The sequence below is a fragment of the Falco punctatus genome (assembly GCF_963210335.1).
Source record: "Falco punctatus genome assembly, chromosome: 4".
NCBI classification, from domain to species: domain Eukaryota; kingdom Metazoa; phylum Chordata; class Aves; order Falconiformes; family Falconidae; genus Falco; species Falco punctatus.
Genome location: NC_137583.1, coordinates 10,290,305 through 10,313,388, shown reverse-complemented (window position 1 = coordinate 10,313,388; position 23,084 = coordinate 10,290,305). Strand labels below are relative to the sequence as shown.

Sequence of the window (23,084 nt, the reverse complement as noted above, 5' to 3'; positions counted from 1 at the left end):
AGTCCAGCACTACTTAAGCTACAGCAGTTATTTTGTGTATGGTATACTAAAAGTAAGTTTTTAATTAATTTCTTTTAAAATATTTTCTGTCCTATGTTGTCTTTAAAACAGTGACTTTATAGACAGATGGTGGTTAGCAGTGCAGCGTTTTCCACTTACTGTTCGTATCTCACTGAAGTTTAGTAATTTGATAAATTCATTGTTACTTTCTTGAATGATACTGGTTTTCTTCATTATATTCCTCCATAATGGAAAATGTCAATTGAAGTTTGAATTCAGTTTGAATTATTTTTGGGTTACAGAACTGGACTTCGCAGAGACTTATTTTCAATATGGCAAAATTGGGAGCATTTGTGAACAGAAATTAGCCAGATGTTATTGACAGCTATGAATTTGGAAAACCATTAAGAAATGAGTGTGGTGATTGTCTTGATGAAGATTTGCAGAAGAGATGTAGTTACATTTTTGTAATGAAATTGAATCATGAAACAGGTGCTTTTCTAGTTTGGTTTATTTGGACGTCAAAATAAAAACTGGTATTAGTTCTACAGTGATAAAATGTAGCTAAAATTATATAATAAATATATAATCTGATTAATTTTCTAAAATTAGATTTTATACATCAGCATTGGTAACTGTATTTTATATTGAATCTGTAATATAGATCATGCAGACAGAACTCGAAAGAAAAATTAAGGCTCTTTGTAAGCAATGTGCTATGGGCCTGTTAGAGTTTTTTTCCAAGTTACATTATACTTCTGATTAAAACAGTCTACCTATAATTATTCCATTGAAGGGGCCCATCCATCTTCAAATAATAATTGCTGGGAGTGTTTGACGTAGTCCACTGCCTAATGAAGTCTCGAGTGGAAGTCAAGTCAGGATTTCATTGAATTAGCATGGCTGTCTATTTTAAAGTCCATAAATTTCTGCAATGCCAGCTACATTTTGGCTATGCCTCTGGAAGTGACCAACCATAACAGGAAATTAAGTTTGCACAGGAATGCACCCTGTAACATCATAGGGTTAGGACAGGTCTCACGAGGGCATTTGTCCCATCCATCTCTCAGTGGTTGAATTAAATGATAATGAAGTTATTCATTGCAGATACTTCTGCAAGTTTTTTTTAGAAGCCTCTGCTGCTTCTGCAGTCAATCCAGTCTAGAGCTTCTCTGTGTCTGTTGTTAACAAGATTTTCCTAGTCACAAACTAGTTTAAGATGCTGCCTTATACTATACATGACAGTTCAGGTCAATGTAAGACTCCAAAATCCACCGAACAGATAAGGGCAGGGGATGCTATACTACACTTTTCACTGTAGCAAGAACCTACTGATAAGCACAGTTATTTCAAGTGATGCCTTTTGCTTTAGAAGAGGTAAAAATAATCATTTTAATGAAGCAATGAAAAGAAAAAAGGAAAAGTTTCACACAGGTATTTGAGGTTACGTGGTCTGCTTGGCTGTATTTATTTCAGCATGGACCTTAAGTTTTCTGTGTAACCTTCAGTGAACCATCCAACCTCTCTCTTGATCAGATTCTTGTCTGCAAAATATAAATAATTATGCTTGTTGGTTTTTCAAAGTTGCTTTGTGACTGATACGCAAAAATTTCTAGAGGAATGTTCTGCTTCCATTGCTGATGACTGCAGTTGGAAGAGGATGCCAGTGCGGGCTGGTAACCGAGGTCACTTCAGTGCAAGAAGAGTGTAGGAAGACAAAGGCAAGTGAATCTTAAAGTTTACTGTAACAAAGAAGTATAACGTGATTTTTCATAAAAGTTTCACTAGTTTTCTCTGGGGGCATCTTTCAATGCCATGGTAATCTTAGACTATTATCTCTGCATAGCAGTGATTTCCCAATTCATTTGGTAGCCCTTAAGTCCCCTTATCTCTTTGGAAATACTTTTTTTTTATTACTTCTACCCTTTCATTATTACTGTAGCTATGTAATCTGGACAGCTGAAGGATATCTGCTTACAGATGCTGACTCACTTTGTTACACAACTACACCCGTTTCCTGCGGTAGGGTTTGAAAAGCAGGAAGGGAAGGGGAAGAGCCCCCAGCAAATAGAAGCCCAACAAGTGTTTGGAAATGCTCTCTTAGAGTATTTTACAAAGAATAGTATGTTATTGTTTACAAGAGTGTGAATGTGTTTCTCCATAGAATATTAGTGTGTCAGCTCTCCAGATGAACAAAAATGCAGACAAATGGATTAAAACGTGCAGAACAATATGCTTGGTGGTTAAGCTACAACCACTAAAGTACAGGAGGCTGAGCAAGATAATTTAGTCACTTTTAGACCTACAGGCAACGAGCCTGTAATGCACGTGGCATTTTCACGTTTATTCTGAGCACTGGACTGTCATAAAATCATCTTGCCTGTATGGGGACAGAACGTCTCTAGTAGTAACTTCTCAGGTCTTTACAGTTATTTGAACTTGTTCATTTAGATAACTACAAAAATTAGGTAGCAGAAAATACAATAATTTTGCTGTGAACCTGTGAGGTTTATACATGTAAGTCTTCATTCATGCAATTCTAAATTCGCAAGGTCAAATCCATATCTGCTGCTATATTGGAGTATTGTTTCATTTACTTCCTCTGAAATCTCTTCTGTCTTATCTGCTAAATCAGTCATTAGCTGGTTTAAAAGGTCTGTCTTTTAATTGATCTGTTAATTCTGAAGGCAATGGTTGTGTAACAACCTAGTTGATATTTTTTACCACTGTTCTCAAGGAGACCAATACTGCAAGGATTTGACTGTCTTAGGAAATGCTGAAACTTTCAGCTGCTATTTTTGTACATAGAATAAGTTATTTAAACTTTATATATTTGCTGATGGTAGAGGTTGCCCTTTGAGTTTTGTTTGTCCCTAAGAGCTTAATCCCTTCATGGAGGAGGAATTTGCTTGATTTATCTCAGTAATCCAGTTTCTTTAGTGAATGTTTGACAGAACTGGAAACTGAACTGCAATCTCTTTAAAGCTCTCCTTCCCCCAGTGCAAGCAGTCCAGCTGCAAAAGGTATTTCTTTGCACTATTTAGAACTGTATGCCAATTTTGTTTTGAAGATGCTTAGGTGTAGTGATGGATGCATGTATCTGCATAGAATTGTCAAAGATGCTGAAGCATTTAATTTTCAAACTTGACTGTAGGTAACTTAATAAATATAAATATCTGCTGCTGTGTGCTTAATGATTCTACTCAATTCTAACTCGCTATGTGCATGTAATTGATTTTTTAATTTGATTTTCTAAAAAATGTAGTTCGGAAGACAGCAATATTCCACTAGTCTGTTTTTTCTTTAGCATGTTGATTAGAAATACTTCATGAATTTTTGTGTAGTTCCTCATAAGACTGTTATAATTGAGATTTTTTTCCCTTCCAAATTACCTTAACTGTACCTTATTGTGTTTATAAAAAAAATGTAAATTTGTCATCCTTATGTGTTTAGAACAAACGTGATTTTAATATATTGTAGGGCATTAACCTGGCGTAGCATATTACAGCGTAAGTGACATACCTACTTGACAAAGCAGAATAAAGCATTAAGGTAGTGTTTTGAATATTAAGTTTATTCTATACCAGCTACTATTACTGGAAAGTTGAAGCAATTTATGGTGGTTTAGTTTTACTATTACATGGATAAATAACTGATTATTAAAGCTTTTAAGAATTCATATTACATAAAACAAGAATGTGTTCCTACAAAAGTAACTGTAAGCTGTGTAGATACCCTGGTAATATCCATAGCATTACTAGAATTACAATATATCTGTTTAAGTCCAAAGTTCTAATTCTATAATTTTGCTTTTCTGTGTTATAAGCCAGTTTTTCAATGCAATGTAAAACCTGGCTGTGTGTTATCTGGCCTTCTTTGAATACACCATCTTTCAAGAAATCTCATTCACTTACCTTAGTTTAGAATTACGGGACATGCAAATGAAAATGTCTGATAGTTGAGGCTTAGATCTGTAACTTTGGTAAAGAGCTTTGGTGTTCTATTTGTAGCTGTTACTATTCTGTAAACATTAATGAAGAGCTTTGAAAGTAAATGAAACTAATTGCATACTTCCAGAAGTGCAATAATTAACAAAACTAATACAAGCCGTTAGCTGGAGGGGAAGAAGCTGGCAGTAAATTTCTTTTTCCTGTGAAGTTAATGGAATTTCTTCCAGAAACCTTTGATTTCAGCCAAAGAATAGGGACCCTGAATGTGTGAAAATACATTAACAAAGACAGTTGCAAGTTTTAATAGGCATATGTTCTTTTTTATTACTTACAGGTATCTTTGTATCAGACCTGTCAGTATCTAAATCCGATATTTTTGTCCAGTGTACATCTATTGTTGGGTCTAAAAAGTGATCGGTGATGTGTATGTGACGGGATGGAGACAGGATGGGACTTCAGAAGGGGCAAACTGTGTGACTGGATTTGTCATGAGGGCAGATGCATTCTTTGAGAGTCTGAACTAGCATTCGTTATACCTATTAGCTATTTACTAATTGACCATTAAGTAAAGTTTTGAAAGTATTTATAGGTAGTACAGAGTGGCTGAATGAAGTTTTTCTTACCTCTTTTATGAAAGCTCCATAGTTGCTTTGTAATTAAGCCAGATGATTAAATTCTGAGGCATAAAGCTGAGAGTTGTCTGAGCATTAATGTGTATTGGAATATGTTGTATATGTCATGCTATTTATTGTATGCATTGTGTTATTGATGGAAAATCTGTTGTTTTCTTATTCTCTTTTTTCTTGCATGCATCTGAAGCATGTTAATTGCACTCCTTTTGTGACTTTTTTTTTTCTTTTGTATCATCACTTCTTAGAATAGCACAGTGACTTCCTGCACACTGTGTGAAAATTGTCCTGAATTCAAACAGCTTGTGTATTTTGATGTTTGAAGACATATTTGGTTTTTTAGAGGATACCTCTTGCCAGGATAAGCAGCTTTTTATGCAGTTTTCTGCTCACATTAGATTTTTAACAGTTTATAGATAATGAACTCGCTGCCTAAGTCTGTGTGGAACTGGCCAAAGAATTGATGTGGAGTCTGGGTTTGTGCCTCTCTGGGTTATGAAACTATTTGTGGTTATGGCCCACATTTCTCATATGAACTTTATGTACCACCTATCCTGTGGCTTGTTTTCACTGATTATAAAATGCTGATGAGCTTATTTTTCCTTAGTGATACTGAGAAAATTCATGCATCAAATTCAATGGACTACACAAAATGTTATTAAAATATTTTGCTGTTCTTTTATTACATGACTGGAATCGAGCTTGCTTTGCTTGCAGAATTTCAGGATCTGCTATGTGTGGGGTAGTCTTTTGATGTAGGATGCACAGCTGAGAAGGAAGCAAAGTAAAAGCAGCGCCAGGATGAACTGCAGCACAAATTTGTTAAAATCAGTTTACTGCATGAAGTCAATGCAGTGATGTTCTGTTACACAGTAAGAAGAGGAGTGGGTTGGGAAAGGATAAGAGCCATTACAGCATGGTTGAGAGAACAGTAAATGCCGATCTGTCTGCCAGAACATTTTCTAGCCAGTACCTGCATTGAATTCTAACTTGATTTTTCTGCATACAGGCTTTAAAAATGTCATGTTAAATGGGCACTTTACACTTACAGGAGTTCCGAAATAACTGGCCAAGGAGACAGCTGAGGATAATATGACCTTTTTATTGTCACTGGTCATCCATAGTTTCTCTACCTTGTATTTTTAAATTCAGTGATTTTAAAAATTTATTATGTATGTAGTGGGCTAGGGTGGGTGGGAAGGGGAAGACCAATAAAATAGAATAGCTCTTGCATCTTGGGTCATAAATGGGACTAGATGCATAACTGGAAGCTTTTGCCTGACTCCTCAGGAAGTTGAGATGGTGTGCCTCAGGAAAAATAATTTTCCCTGTGGCTTCCTGGGAGTGAGACATTTTTTTTCCTTCTTTTTTTTCCCCTCTGTGTCTGGGAATAGGAAGAATAAATATCCCTTTCCATTAAATGCGATGCTTTGTTTCTAAAATAATTTCTTTAGTAGCAATGGTACAGCTATACTCTGATTCTTAGTATCGTCTGTCTTTTAGTGGTCTTTATTTATAGTAGCAGAAAACATAAATAGTGTCACAACATATTAATAAATTTTCATCCATTAATTAAGCAACGATGTATGTCTTGGTAGATATATTTGCTCACATTTGCCACTTTTAGTGCTCTTCCTCTTTGTGGTGTTCACAGTACATGTTTTAAGTAGGCTAAAACACCTCTACAAAAGAGAGATACGTTTGAGGACATCTTAAAAAGCAGTTCTTAACATTAAACAGACCACAAAGTTTTAAATATACTCAAGTGCTGGATGGATGTAGCGGTAAACCTCTCATCTTCTAGTTTAAGCAGCAAAGAATTGGTGCATTTGGCAGCGGTTAGGTTTTTTTATTTGAATGTGATGTGCGAGGTCATTCCAAAACACAAACCTACATGCGAGTGAGATAAGGAAGGGTTGATAGTCTTTGTAAGACAGTTCCCACGGTATATGTAGGTATTACTACACAGGCAGTGAAACTATGCCGTTTTTTATTACAGGTTGCATAACTGCCCACTTAAAAGTAACTCAAAAAAAGTGAGTTAACATTTCCCATTGGGTAAAGAAATAAGAAACAGAAGTGGGAAGAAGTCGTTAATGGCAACATTCATCTTTCTTCTTTTAAAGGATTGTTAGGAAAGCTGAAATGTTACAGCTCTTCCATGTGGAAGCTTCTATATGGAAAAAGTAGGTCTTATCCTTGGGGATTATAACAGCTAATGAAGGAACAAGTTAGTGTTCTCAGGTTACTGTCATTTCCTAATACAGAAAAGGTTTGAGCCAGCCAAGCTTGCACTTGTGATTTTGGAGTGGCATCACCTGAAAAAATACTTGAATGGCTTCTTTCTCTTAATAGAGTTATTATTAATAAAAATTCCTGAAAAGGTGCATATAATATAGCAAAAATGAATCAACGACAACCCTGTGAAGCTCCGAACAAGTGCCAGTTCCACTGTAAGCAGCAATCACTGGCACTTTTAGGTTCTGGTGGCTGTTTACGTGATGTAGCTGTAAATTTAAAAAAGTAATTTGTGTTGGTTTTTTTTTTAATGTATATAATTTGTGAAGGAATTATCTGCCTCTTTGCGGATACAGTGTAAGAGCAGTTAAAGCAAAACCCAACCCTGTGTTTTTACTAAAGAAGCGTTTTTTAGGTATTTCCCACAAGGAATCTTTCTCTATCTTAACTGAGTTGCTTAATGAAGTGCTGTTCATTAACAAAAAAATGACTGAGGGAAGAAGGAATGGTTAAAGGCAAGATACTAGGCATACTTTGCTCATAAGTTTTTATTTAAGTATGCAGTCTGTTCAGAAGTATGTACTTAAGGGCTCCCGGTCAGAGGCGTAGGGACCCAGGCCAGATTAGAACAGCAGCCATTAGGATACTGCTCACAATAGATATCTCATTAAATTGCTGCTAAGGTAAATTTCTACTGAAAATAATGGAAGACACAGAATTGGGAACTTCCAAATTCTAAAATTTATTCCAGATATGACTTCCATCCTGAATTCTCTCCCGCTTCATGTTTCACCTAGTTTGAAATTCTGTTTCCTGAAGTAGGAGATGTGCTTTACTGCTTTATAGGAGTAGTATAAGAAATCTGTAGGGTATTTTGAAGAGGAACATTTTTTTTGTAGAGATGTTTGCTCAGTTAGAAAGGAAGCTTCGTTCAAGAGTAACAATGCAAAAGGTACAGCAGAGATATTTTAACTATTATTGAGGTTAAAAAAAAGGCACTTAGATTGAGACTCTTTCAGCATACTAGAAATATTCTTACAAGGTCTGCTGTTACTTAACAAGAAAAATAAATGGAAGGAAATGCTCCAAAAATAACTGGGTATTTTTTTAGTCTATACCCCTTCAAAGACTGTTCTTTAAAACACAGTAGTTAAATATCTGGCCTCATCGCTGGGAAGGTGGCTTGTGCTGAACACTGCGAGCTGATCAAGAGGAAAGGTTACAGAAATGACATTCCTGTCATGAGTCAGTGTGTACGTGGAGCTGATGGTGTTCCTGACCCTGGCTTTCCAGCTGAATTAATAGCTGAAATGTTGATTCTGTGTACTGAGAGGTTCCAGCTGAGACTATGGCTTTAAACAGATTATTCAGAAGAACTCTAAGACCAAAAAGACTAAAAAACGTAAAGGATATTGTTTATTAGGTGGGACAACTATTTTTACTGTACCTGTTTGTTCGGATGACAGCTCGGCAGCTGACTGACACCCCGAAATGGTAAAAATGACTGCTAGAGGCACTGCCATCGGTTTAGTAATGCGCATTTGGCTTTACTGTTTTACCTTTCCACATTTTGAAGCAATAAGGGAGTATTAAAGAAAGCAGCAATGCTTTTCTGTACTGCTTGCCGTGTTTAATTTTATGCTGTGTTCAAGTATGTGCTGGTTCTACTTCATTAATTAATTCCAGGCTGCCAATTACAGGAGGCAGCTGAAGTACAAACCTATTCTCAATGTTGACACATCCACTCCCCCCGGTCAGGTGTGAGATGCTAAAGCTATACGTGACTGAGTTGAACAGGAAGAAGTAACACTTTTAGATTTAATTAAGACAAGGTGTCTTAAAGTTTCTTCCCCCATCTCCCTCATCCTCCAGTTATTTCCTGATACATTTTTGGGGCCAACTTTAGCAAGTTTAGGAAGGAACAGGTTTAAAAAACAGATGCATGCTTCCTGAAAAGGACCATTAAAAACTTCCACCCGGTTTCACAAACAAGACATAAACCTCATCCTAGAAGAACTGAATACATTAGAAAAGAAACCGTGGTCTCAGATGTTGGAATATTCACATATGGAAAAATATTTAACAACATAATCATATCAGAATCTTTAAAACTGTAAGCAAGTATGTTATCTCTTAGGAGTGTTTCCTTAGTATTCTTGCCTTTTTTCCACCGGTAAATACTAGGGGGGATATTGAGTTTCATTCCTCCTTATTTTTTTTTAAGTGTCATGTGGACTGTTCAGTTACTTTGCTAGTGTTGGTCACCTTATTAATTACTAAAGGGAAAAGGTCTAAAACTGTGGTCCTGAGATTATGGATGGCAGACAGCACACTGTCTCTGAGATCACCTTAATGTTTCTTGTGGTCATACAAAATTTAGGAAAAAAACCTTCCTAATTACAAGCCTGAAGTTCTCAGTAAGCACATCACTTGCTTAAAATTCTTGTCCATGATCTCTAAAGTTTGGGAATTACCAGTGTAAAATCTGCATGGCTTTAATTTCCAAAGAATGTCTGATTCTTGAGCCTACTTGCTAGCAAAATGTACTTACAGAGATATGTGTACATGGCTATATCATGGTCAGAAGACAAAACTGGATTTGTCCTGTATACTTCTGTAAGGTTAAATAGAGTCTGAGAAACATTGCACAGTATTTCTGATGTCATTTTTCAGCATGGTGTTTGGTCACATTTTCCTTCTGAGTTAGACACGAAGTCCTAATGAAAGCCGCTCATCTCTAAACACTAGAGGTGGAATCAGGATGGATTCATCAGGGTTAAAGATTCTCTTCTTCCTGTTTTCTTTTTTTTGCAAAAATTATGTCTCTTTGTAGTAATTTGTTAACTGGATTTCTCTCTGTTACCATTATTTTGGAAAATTGGCAATACCTCGTTCAAACCTGCGTTCTCATAGTCTGACTGCAAAGGTAAAAATTGGCTAACATGATTTTTTGATTGCGTTGCACCTTACAAAGGGTGCAAGGATATTGCAATTCTGGAAAAAAGTTAGATGAGCAGCTGATTAATTTAGAGGATTTTGCAGCTCAAATGTTGCAGATGTTGAGAAAGAATGTGAGGGCAGGCAATGATTAACAACCCCCCAAACCCCAGAAACAAACCAATCAACCAAACTCCCTTCCACCCCCTGAATTGTTGTGTTATGGGGAAATAAGACCTGAATCGTAACTATATTGCAGATACACTGTAAATCTAAGTGGATAACTCAGAGGACAAAAAAAAAAAAAAAAAAAAAAAAAAAAAAGTGCTAGTATGGTAAGTAGCAGCTGTGAAACAAGCGTACTGCTGCGAGGCATAAGCCTATGCCTTACCTAAGATCTATTGCCTGGTTATTGTATCTTTCCCATATGTGCAAGCAATATCAGACAGGTGATTTAGTTTCATAGAGATCAGGGAGACTGCTCATGTTCAAAAAGGTCTTTGTAGCTTCTTATTTCAGCTGTTTGACTTATTCATGTGATGTGGTTAATATATCCTGCAACAACACATTTTAACGCACGTCTGCTGTCAGATAACACGTACTAAAATAAATGTAACTTCCTGAACCAACAAAATAGATTCTTATTGTGGTAAAACTGCAATCATTTTGGGAGGATAGATATCCTTTATTTTAATCTAAATACCAGATTTAGAGGAAACGGTTATGAACAGAAGCAGGTAGCCTCTAAATGTTTGTACAAAAACAAACCCACCAAATTCCAGAGAGCAGTATGTAATAACATACCTGCTTTTTTCTATTCCAGATATGAAGTGCATTCCAATCTTTATTATACAGCTATGCTTTTATGAAGCTGTCCTTTCAGCCCTTCAGTGCTATGGCTGCACGCATTTCATAGGACTTGAACAGTTAGGGGTTTTTTTTTTGGTTTGTTTTTTTTTTGTGGATCATCATTGCAACTCCCTTAAGTAGTCTTGAATATCTGGTCTGTGCTCTCTTCCCCTGTTTTGTCTTAGGCAGGGATGGAATAGTGAAGTGGAGGAGAGTTTGCAGAGCACACTGAGAACACCTGTACTGTACCAGACAGCGTGCTTGAAGTACAACATAAGGGTTAACATTTTTCCTTCTACTTTATTGCAATATGTTCACATGCCAGCACTCTGTTTGCTCCTGCTTTTTCACCTAATTGTTTGGTACTTTGATTATAATTTTCTATTTATTATAGAATTATGATATCTGGAATAAGGAAAGTATACAGGCACTGGAATATATTCATGCTTCTTAATCGATAATTATTACTGGAAATTAAAATGAAGGCCCTGTATCCTGCAGCCTGGAAAACCATGGTTTTTACCCCTATTGCATCTTTTACTTCCCTTTTACTTTCAACTTTTATGTGTGACAGATTATTTTTGCTTCAACATACATTAGCAGTTCTGGGTGGTTGCAAGTTTGTTTTTGGTTTCTTTGTTTTTTATTTCCCCCCCTCCCATGTGCAGTGATTTTTTTAATTTTTTTTTTTTAATTCACTACTTCTCAAACAGGAATTTAGTCATTGATCCCTTCTTCTGGTATCAGTATCTCTAAATTAGCCTAAGTTGCTGAATACTCAAATTACATTATACCAGTGCAGTGTTTTTCTGATATGGGTGAACTAGAATCTGCTAGGAGTTGTGGCAAAACTTCCTTTGATTTCAGTGTGGCCAGGGTTTCCATTTCATGGTTTGCCACTCTCTTTAAGTCTAGAAGATCTAACAAAACCAAAATAAAAGTTTTTTTTTTTTTCCTCTGGTTTGGGCATAGAAATAATTTCTTTATACTGCCCTTCAAGGTAATAGAAATCAGAAAACAGTTCTTTGTTTAAAGTGCTTGCAAGCCTTTATAACTATGGCAGATTTCATTACCAAGAAGTGTTACGTGATCTTGGTCTCTTTTATTCTGTAGTAGCCTAGAACTCACCCATGAACCCACATGTTGAGATTTGAAAAGTGGAGTAAGATTTTTTGGGAGGAATTCTTTTATTCAAAAACACTTGCATCTCTACTTAAACTGCTGCTTTTGTGCAAAATTGAAGATTCAGATAAGTAAAAGGAATATCTGGGAATTTCACAGTGTGCAATATTGTGTATAGTTTACTAGTGGGATACTCACAGTACATAGCCTTCAAACCAAAAATTGTTCTACCCATCACTTATGGAACATGTATTATCATACATGAAATTCAGATACAATTCATCTAATGCAACGATGACATCTCTTCTAAAATTCTTTTCCCGTGTTCTTTGGCATCAGACTCACCTGAGAAGTAGGACCTTTTCTATGCCCCGTGTCTAATTTTGTATATTATTTTCATGTCATGATTTGTTTCTGGTCTTTTGTATTTACTCAGCTAAACTTCTCCTTTGGGATCTTACCATATTGTGTTTTGATTATTGCAACAACCTTTTTTTTCTGGCTTTAACAAAACCAGTTTTACCTTCCATGTATATAGTCAAATTTTATTACAAAAGTAATTTTTCTAGGTAATCACTATGCTGCACTGCTCTTTGCATTGTTCTGACAACTTCTATATTGCATCATACAGAAACTACAAAGCCTTTTGAAAAGCTAGATAAATTATTTATCCCAAATCCACAAATCATTCTGCCATTGAAGTGGTTCATTCCTGTTCCTGCTGGTCTAAAATACCAGCCTTCATTCTTAACTTGGTATTGGATTTATTTTTTTAAAATCAGTGTGCTTTTTTTCCTCCCTATATAGCCCCATGTTTTTGGAAGAGCCCTCCCCAAAAGTTACGTGATGATGAGAACAAACTTGACAGCTGTTAATCATCTTGAGGTGTGAAACCAGTGCCTGCCATTAAAAGTATATGGCCTCTATGGTTTTTTTTTTTTTTTAGTTGCATATTCTGTTTAACATACACCATAAGAACAAAAGAGTTTTATGGCTATGGGTTCATATTTAAGTCTCCTCATGTTGTTCTAAGTCTCTTGTGTTAACATTTCACTATTTGCTAGGGTCTTAAGAGGATAATATGTTCATATTTTTGCAGCTATTTGAAGATACATTATTTGACCTACATGTAATTTAAGACCGAACCCAATTATATAATAAAATCAGAATATTTGCTACAACATATGAATATATCATCTTGGGTTTGTGTTTGGTCAGTCACCATGTCTTCAAGATGAATAGTTGCAAAAATTCTGTTCTGATGCAATTTTGAGTTGTTTCTTAGCTTTTAAAATAACAACCAATATTTTATCTGTCGTGGTTGAAATTGCTTTCTAAGACTTTCTTTTCCATTGTCAATTATGGGCTTTCTTTGCTATTCTGGGAACAGAGTTAACTGCGATCATTAGGGACCTGTCCAAAATTCATAGTTGTAGGAAATGGAACACCGTTGTGTGCATTGTGGTTGCAGATTTGATAATGGAGATCATGTAAAAGTAGGATGTACTTTTGATCTTTTGGCCAGATAGCAGTTTGTGGTTAACAACTTGTCCAGAGATGAGGTGGACTTCAGAAATTATAGTTAGCATTCCTCAAGTAAGAAAGAAGTATTCAGGGAAACTGTTTCTTATTTATATTTTTATGTTTCAATTAAAACTTGTAACAGTAACTTTTGTATCATCTGGGATTACTTCATTATATTTACACTTGGGCAGATAGTTACTTTGAAACTTTAAAGAAAACCTTTTAGTAACTCAAAGTAAAACATTCCTGGGAATGGCTTCTCGATTCCCTGATTCTTGATCAAGGGGTATGAACAAAGAAGTTCTGTCCTAGTGTGAGTCGTTGGTATCCTTTTGGAGATGGTATGTTCTGTTTCAGCTGTCTCTTAAAGATTAGTCACGGTTTTGTCACATCATCTTTAAGGTCATTCATCTGCCATACAGCTGGTACTTGGGAGTAGGTTAGTTCTCTCATTTGTTGATGCATTATCGGTTTTTGCAAGGACACTTCTTTCTGAAGTTATGCCGTGGTTTTCCTCCCCCCTCATTAGGGGGAGGATGTGGGTAAGAGAAAGATGATTTAATTTTTTTTGTGTTCGTCTTTGTCTGATTTTTTTGCACAGTATGTCATAGCACATGGGGATTGAATAACATTTCTAAAAAGATTAGTAGACCACAATAGTGGAATATTGCAATTTGGATAATCACTGTGATAATTTCGATTGTAAGGCGTTGTATGAACTGCAAAACTCTACTCAGGACCACATGTGGAGGTTTTCTGCACTGGGTTGTCAGTGAGTATTGTAGTGTGGAAGAAGGCACCTCGGGTTCGAGATTGCTCTGCTGTAGTTGACATATTGGACTGTTCTTACTGTTTGTAAAACACTTAATAGTCTCACTGTTTTTCTTGACTATCATCACTCTTACCCATGTATGTCTTGGAATCTGTCAAATAATTGTAAGTTGGCTAACTTTGGGTTTAGAAATGCTGCTGGCATCTCCTTGGCTATGGTCTGGAAAAGGGTACATCATGCTCGGGAGAATATGAAATCACTCTCAAGGGTTGTGTTCTAGTATTTATTCAAGAAGCACAGATGTTCTCTTAATTTCAAGATACTCAAATTGGCAGGGTGACTAGAAGATGAGTAACAGTGCACAGTTGTTATGGAAATAAATAGGTGGGCCTGTTTTTTAAAATAAAGAAATAAATGAAACTTCTGATCCAAAACTTTCATTAAAAAAATTGAAATGCTGACAGTGTTCTTTGGGTATGACTTCACAAAACAGCTTGAGCTGAGCTAACAGTTTAGAGCTATCAGGAGGAGAGAAATTAGCCTTTTCCCTCTCCTGTCCTTATTCATACCTGTGTGCTTTTCCACCATTTACCTTCAGTGAGTTCAGTGATCTTCTCATGGCACAGTAATCTATCCAGCTCACAAAACCAGCAGAAAAGAAACATGGCAAAAGAAAGTATTTTTGTGGGTTTGGACTTCTGACTTACCAATGTGATGAGTGCTACAGTTGGCATAAGGTGGCCTGGAAGGACTAAACAGAGAGAGGCTACAGTGCCCGTGGAAGAGCATGAGAAGGGGGAGGAGGAGGAATTTGACTAGAGGAGAGGGAAATGAGGCTGATACTTCTAAAAGCGGCAATTTTTTAATTCACCTCAGCCATACTGTAAAATCCTATTCTTTGTCAGCACTTTGAGGCTTTATTCGCATCTTGAGTACAGCACTTCCCAAAACAACTCATTCCAAAATTAATAAGAATAACAAAATATTAACAAAGGGTAGAGTGTGATTAAGTCGGATAACTTTTCAGGACTGAGGAGAATCATACTAACACATAAATGTAATAAAACCTGTTAAACTGAGCACAATGAAATGTATAACAAGGTCTGAAACTTGTACAACTAGGTACGTAAATTAATAGGAAAAGCAAACTCAGAAGGTCTAAGTCTTATTTTTTTGCTGGTTTTATTTCTGACCTAAAGAAGGGTCAGAACCTGTACCTGAAAGCTCTTCTGTTGTTGGTTGCTTGCTTTGGATTGGACTGGGTTTTTTGTTTTGTTTTGGGTTTGTGTGTGTGTGTGTGTGTCCCAGTTATATAATTTGGTCTAATAAACCATGTTAATGCCAAATTTTGGTTTACATACTGCAGTTGGAGGGGACTGTTGGAAGAACAAACTAAGTGGCATTTGGCCAATATTACATGTGAGATCAGTCACAGAGTGGGGAAAATTCCTGTTCTTAATAGAATAGAATTTTCTCCTTGCTCATATCTAAGCATACACACTTATCTCTGCATACAACAGAAGATTACAAAATACTACCCTCTCTGAGGGTAAATATTATGGAGTTACTCATGTAATATAAATGTTGTTATAATAAAATTTAATCAAAACAAAAAATAGATAACTGCTGTGATGTCTTGGTAACACTTTGCATTAGAGAGAACGATTTCTTACAAAGAAATTTGTTACTTAATTCTCCAGTCAGCAGGAGCACTCTGGAGAGAAATCCCTGCTCCCACATTGTCTGTAACTTATTTTTAATTACATTTAATCTCATTTAAACATCATACAAGTGGTTCCAGTAATTTCCTCTCCCTTAAATGCCTCTCTCAACGGAAAATGTCAGGAAAGGATGCTACACTTTGGGTCATCATTTCACCCTGTGCAGAACTTGACTGGCTCTTTAAAATCCACATTGATAAATCAGTACAGTCCTCCCCACCTCCTCCTTTCTGCTTTCCCCAGGGAGGTACGCTCAGACAAGCTCAACCAACTTCTTTGTTGTAAGTGTAGGTCGTGAAGGGTCATTTTATCCAGTGTCACCACACCCTGTGCATTCCCTCATGAGGGACCACCGTGGTTTGTAATTAGTTTGCACTGCTGGGTGTGGTAGAGGGGTGGAGGAGCATGAATCCTTCCTGATTTTTCTAGGCAGGCCATCATTAGTGTTCAGCTGCAGACCAGTCATGGTAATAGTTTTTCTATACGAATCTGAGGCAGCTTTAAAAATGGGTTGTTGTTATTGTCTTCCTAAGGGAAGCTCATGAAGGGAGTGTTCTGTCTCAGTGCAAATGTAATTGTTAGAGGGCATCCTTCAACTGCACTGTACTTTCTGTAGTAATCAAATTTAGATTAATTTAGTGAAAAGAAAACAAACAAAACAACTTGCCAGGTTGTTTCATCTGTTTGTCTCCCAGTGCAGGATTGTTCCACAGGCCACATTGATAAGAAGAAACAATGTATGCATGTCTGTCTTTGAAAGCCCGCAGACTGTTTTACAAGCTGCATGTGTGTTTATACAATAAAACATTCATGATGATTTGTATGAGAATCATGTCTCCCCATCAGTTCAGCATGAATGTCCTTCAGTACGATGGTGGGATTTTGAAATAGCCAGCATTTGCAGAGGTAGATAATAGAGGCTCCTGCTATTTATTAATTGTATTTGACAAAACTTCGGGGAATAGTTCACAGCATCTTGGCTGTACAGCCAGTGACAACAGCAAAGAAATGTAACTTCCTCCTCCTTACTCTGTAAGTTGCATAAATAAGGGTCATATGAAAGGCAGTCTTCAATGGAGAATCTAGACAGAACAGAAATTTGGGGTTCAGTTTTGTAATACCACATGCTCCCCAGAGAAGTGTTTCTTTGTTCTGCACTGATCTTTCCAGGATTAGGACTCTACCTGGAAAAATCACGGCTGTGGTTTTTGAGAGAACATTTTTAACAGTAATCACTTGTTCTGTAATCGTATTTTTATTGGAATTTCTCAGCACCAATGTATTTAAATCAAGTGTTGTCTTCCTAATATTTATTCCCTAGTAAATTGTAACTGTCATTACCATGTGTACAATCCCTACTTGCAATGAGGAAGTTGCTGTGTCTTGAACAGCCGTGTAACTGCCCGCCGAGTACCCTTTATCTAGCAGTTTATATGCTTTCTAGCTACTCATCACTGTCACTGTTTCTGCATTCCAGCCTCCAAGCAGATTCAAACTTATAATCTTTGGTGGAAATACCTGCTTCCAAATTTTTCTTTTGGTTGTTTGCGTGTGGTTTTGGTTTTTGTGTTTGGTTGGTTTGCTTCTGTGTTTCTGGAAGGAATGCTTCCTAGTGATTATCCTGAAGAGATACTGGGGTGTGTTGAAGAAAGGGTTCAGAGATAGTAAGTGCAGAACTGTGTGTGTGTATGTGCAGCATTAGCTTGGCTAACACTCGCTGGTCTTTTCAGAATAGTTGCTTTTCTTGGAATATTCTTTAGCAAAATTGTACCTCTCCTGGGCAGGAATTCCTGTTGTGTTTGGTGGTTGGTTTTAGTTTTGTGAAACCACATACATAGGATGGGTGTATATATGAGAGAATACTCCATAAAGTGCAAACTACTGAGATATTTTTTTTTCCCTTGAAATGTTTATGCAATATTTTTACTAAATTTCAGGGGTTTATGGTGCGTAAAATTTCCAGAAACAACATATAACAAGTACTCTTTGCACACTTAGCCAAAATGGTGTAGGAGATTCTGGTCCTTCGCAACACAGTTTTACATTAAATCTTTTACTCCCTGGATAAACCTGGAGTAACTTAGCTAAACAGCAGAGCTACTCTATTCAGGATGACTCGAAGACTACTGGATAACTTGATATTCTTACAGTAATTCAGCTGTTTTGAAAACAAAGCAATGGACTGTTTGTTGTTCTTAATGTAATTTTCTTAAAATGAGCTGGGAATATAGCATATCTGAAGAGGATAGTGAAAGTGGTTGGTTTTGTTGGTTTGCTTGGGTGTTTTTTAAGCATTATGCCTTTTCTTACATTCTTATTTTGTAACTGGAAACTTGCCACATAGGCATATTTCACCAAGAAAGTAACTATGTGTATAAGTGTATATTTCTAAGTCACCGGAATGGACAGATCAAGAGCAAAAGCTCCCATAAATATGAATCACAGGAGAAATACAGTTAGTGTTTTTTCTTTCAGCTTTGCTAGTTGTAATTAAGAAAATAAATAGACTGAATTGTTGCAGCTAAGACTAGGCTTCTTCCTATAGCCTATAGTCAAACGCAGACCAGGTCATGGGCTGTTTCACATCGGGAGATGGAAGAAAAGCAGAGGCAGTCAGACAGACGTTCAGAGTCTCTTACTTTTTGGCACACCAATATTTTACCAAAAATTAATTGTATTTATCTGATGGTTGTTTTGGTGGGGTTTTTTTAACAGCTCGGCAAAACAGATTTTGACTTCTAATAGGGAAAGCAGTCACATTAGCATATCAGGAAGAAGGTGGTAATGGAGATCTGGGTGTAGACATCACAAAATATTTCTGTTTAATCACAAATTCTGCATTTCTGCCCAAAGGCAGTTAAATGTGTTGGCAAAGATGATGTTAAAACAAAACTTAAACAAAACAACAAAACCAACTCAAAACTTTGAACAATCTATTTGTGGATTTTTTTCCTTAGGCAGAGTTGAGCTTTAGTTGATCATTTTCTGTTCCACTGAACTCCTTAAAACCCACAACTTCGATGATTGAAGATTCTTCACTTCATTGGGCTCTTCCTTATTTAAACACTTAGATTAAATGCTTCAGTTCCTTTTGCCACTGCTTAGCATAATGGCTTCTTGACTAGTCTTTAAAGGAAACAGGGTTTTTTGTTGTTGTTTTTTATTCTTTTGCCATCATATTTTGGATCTTTTGAGAAATCTTTAATCAACTGCATTTTAATTTTACAATTACTCTGATCAAAGCTGTGTGGATCTCAAAGATTAGCGTAAGATGAAAAGGAATTCTAGCCACATACGAAGATATTTTTAAGGTTCATATCCTAAATATTTCAAAGGACTTTGCCATGCAGACAGATGGGTTTGTGATAATTACTTCAGTATTAGGTTTTGAATGTGTGAAGAAACTAACTAACGGCATTGGTGTGAACAAGACAATCGCAGAATAACTCTGTCAGGGAGCTTCAGTCCTGAACCAGCTCAGTCAATAGTAGTAGGCATCTTGAGCAGGGCTTTTCACAGTTACCAAATAGTTTACTTATTTCTTCTGACAGATAAATAACTGTCAGACTAAATTGTGCCATTGGCCTAAGTAAATTAAAATACAAACAAACAAAACCCAACAAAACAAAATAAGCCCACAAAAAAACTGTTCCAGAAATAGCAGAACTGATGTATTGGTCCGCTGTGCAATCTAGCAATTAGCACTTTTTTTCTTAAATATTAGTTTATTTTTTGAAGTAGCTTGCAATTCAGATATAATTTTTATAGTGTTGGTGTAGATTTGTAGTCCAAGTATAAATTTTGGAATGAGTGGACTCACTGGCTCCAGTCTTACAAGATTCCTTAGTGGTATCACTGAAACCTTTATTTCTCCAGCTGTGTAACTGGGGTTCACTAGGGAGTCTTTCAGCCACAAGTTCATGGCTCTGCTTGAGTGTGCATGCACACACGCAATACAGGCACTATTGATGGGCAATCAATTTGCAACCTAAATTGGTGTAGAAAGGAAATGTAAATCAGTACTGACTAAGTCTGTAAGATCTTTCAGACTGGACTCCAAGCGTTGTATTTGATATGCAATACAGAAGGGACTCGATACCATGGCAGAACTGACTTAGTTTTGATTATGAATTCACATAGCATGCCACAGACAAATTCAGCTCTCTGGAAGAGAGAATAGTTTTAAATTGCACTATTGTGTTATTTCATTTGGGTCCAAATTTCAGTTCTAAAACTGTATTTGCACTCTTCTGGTGAAGTAAAGAAACATCCAGAGAGTCGAATGTATCCTGCTTTAGATGTTCATTGAAGTCTATTTTGTAGGTGAAGGATGCTCTGAAACTTATTGATATGAAGGTCCTGCCTTTTTTAATGAATCTTATTCCTCTTAAAGACAGATTTTTCTCTTGTTTCTCAAGTGTGCTTAGCGAAGCTGAAGTGCATTGTCCTGATGAATGGAGAAATGACAGAACCCCTCTTCCTGGTGTATTTTTTTACGTGTATAAACCAAAGTTCATTATATCAATCTCCAAACCGGTACACTCTTGCCCTGTGTGAAGTGCTCTTAATGCTGCGAAGCATGTTACAGGATTAGAATGCTTTGAGGACAAGCCCCTGAAGGCATTTTCTCTGATTTAAGTGAAGTTGATTTTTAAAATGGTGTTAGCATACACATTTGTAAACAAACATACACAGATGGTATTTGAAGTCAAGGCTTCTTGGGCTTAAATGGTTACACAGCAGCTGCAGTGTTCTCAGGAGGTTCTTGACCATTTTATACTACCTGTGTGTATTGGTGTTTGGACGTGCTTGAAATGCGAGGAGAAACCATCCAACATTAACGGGTTGTGCTCAGAGCTATGTCATCTGAATGTCACGCTGAAGAAGACTTGCGAAAATGAATGCACGTTCATGTACATGAGGTAACTGTACCTTCAGAAATCCTTAGCTAAGACAGGTAGTCTTCAAATAAAATGGTGTATGTGTTTCATATTTTTTGAAATATGGAAAGGAAGAGGGCTGCAGCAAAGACTGATCTAACCTAATACCAAATCTCCAATGGTGGTCAACAGTAGATGCTTAGGGAAGAGTACAAAATAGAAATAGCTGATCATGATGTTTCCTCAAAAAACTGTCTCATTAGCCAAGAACTGTGTCTGAGAAGCTTTCTTAGCTGCAGCATCTTGTGGCAAATACTTCCGCTGTACATAACACAAAAATTGTACATAACGTGGAGAATTAGCTCCTTTTTCTTTGCTCTGAATCTGCCACCATTTGGTTTAATCTGACACACGGGGTTTTTCCCCTCTGGTTGAATGCAGTGAAAAATCATTCCCTGTTTGCTTTCTTTGTAACTCATGGTTTGTAGATCTTCATCACACCTGCTCTTTCTCTCTTTTCATCTCTGAAACATCCGCTCTGCTTAACTCTCCCCTACGTGGCACCTGTTTGATGCCTTTTGGCAGCGCTTTTTCTTTCAGTGAACTTTGTTGCATCCTACTGTGATGGAGATGAGGAGAGTGGTACCGCACATAACGCTCAGAATGTTCAAATGGCACATCTTCTAGAATAATTGAAGAACTAGAAGTATTGATAACTTTGGTCTAGCAGTTTTTCCAGGAATTGCAGGATTGGGAGACTAGTGGGGTTTTTGTTTTACGAGTAGGCTACTACAAAACAGAGGTGTCTGCATAACAGGCAGTGGGATAACGTCTCTGGCTCCACTGCAGTTGCTCTTGAAAAGGCTGAGGAGAAGTTTGAGGAAGTTATGCTTGGGATACTGGTAAAATTCAAGGAGAGTGTCCAAATGAGGACCATGCCTGCCATTTGACTAAGTTTATTCCAAAGAGATCATTGATTAACAACCTTTAGGAAGATAAATGCTTGTAGAGCCACATCCCTCATACAATCTGCCTTTAAAACCAGTAAGTTCTTTCAAACTCTATGAAGTTATTCTTGGTTGTGCTGCTTCCTTTCAGCTGGAAGTATCTTTCCCTCCTCGCCCTGTCCAGCTTCCTACTTAGTTTCCTTTTACTTGTCTCCGGCACATGCTTTCTGTGGGATTGATCCTGCATTGCAGACAGGGCCCCTCGCGCTTCCTCTCTCTTTTCAGGGAATTTTCCCTACCTTTGTCCTAAGGTGGCCATCGAGCAGAGCGGGCACGGCTGCGCAGGCACTGCAGCGCCCAGTGAGAGCAGTTCGGCAAAAGTCTGTTTCCACTTTCCCAGCTGGTTACAATGAGGGGTGCGGGCAGGGGAGCTCTTGGGCTAAACAATAGCAACAAAAGTGGAACTTTAAAAACACCAGAAATAAACTCCTGCTTGCCAGACAGGAAAAAGCAACAACATGGGTGAATAAGAAAAGAAGAAAAAAAAATAAAGGGGGGGGGGTGGGGGGGTGTATGGAAAAAAATGACACGCTGGGCTGCCCGCTAGCTGCGCGGTACGCCGCGGCAGCACGGCAAGGGTGCTCCCGCTGCAGGCACCGTCGGTCGGGGGCTGCCGCGCCGCTCGCTGCCCGCGCCCCGCGCTCCTGCCCCGGGCAGCGGCTGTGGGGGGCGAACGGCGGCCGGTGCCGCGTGCCGCCCGCGCTCCCCGCCGCCCCGGGCGGGCCCCGCCGCAGGGGGAGGGGCGGCCGTGCCCGCGGGTTCCGCCCCACCGGGGCGGGGCTGGCGCTGCCGCTCGCTGCGGCGCCGCTGCCGGCCCGGCCTCAGCCGAGCGCGGGAGCTGCTGCGGGCCGGGGTCTCGGTGACGGAGCTGCCGGGCGGGGCGGGCTCAGCTTCCTTTCGCGTTTGGCATCGGACAGAACCAGCGGTGACCCCCGAAACCGCCCCCCCTGCGGCCGCGATGGTGGCCAAGGATTATCCCTTCTACCTTTCCGTCAAGAGGGCGAACTGCGCCTTGGAAGCGCAGGCGGTGACCAGCCCGGCTAAAGAGACGGAGGTACTTAATCGGTTTTCTTTACAGTGTGCTCTGTGCTGCTTTGGGGGACAGGAATGTGCTTTGGAAATCGGCTCCTGTGTGTAGGCAGCGGGTTTGTCCAGGCATCCTTTGCTGCCTTCTCTAGATGCTGAACTTCCCTTCTGAATAAGGCAAGGAACAAAGAATCTAGATTTTTGTTATCTGTCACTTTAAGGAATTAGAATTAATCTCTTAAGCAGCTAATTGAGAAATACCTGTTTTAGATATGGAAATAATCTATATGTATTTTATTCTAGGGCTAACCATTGCTTACAAACTGTTAAACTTACACGGGAACTGGGAGGGGATCTGGAAAACAGTGCCTTAAAGCATCACCTGTCTTTTCCTCATTAGTAATAAAGCAAGAAGTTAATCCGATAACG

General features: G+C 38.0%; 1 protein-coding gene across 6 annotated transcripts in view; it reads left to right on the top strand.

The window, feature by feature from the left end:
* ARHGEF3 (Rho guanine nucleotide exchange factor 3) overlaps positions 1-23,084 on the top strand; it is a 156,926-nt gene that overhangs the window by 87,935 nt on the left and 45,907 nt on the right. Inside the window, exon 1 of one of the 6 annotated variants that reach the window (XM_080385017.1) lies at positions 22,219-22,683. The exons of 4 other annotated variants lie outside the window; for them this stretch is intronic. In XM_080385017.1, coding sequence (XP_080241143.1) covers positions 22,588-22,683 — 96 coding nt within the window. In that variant the 5' untranslated portion in view covers positions 22,219-22,587. Of the gene's footprint in view, positions 1-22,218; positions 22,684-23,084 lie in introns of those variants that run through there. One more of the 6 variants, XM_080385019.1, reaches the window with a different exon arrangement.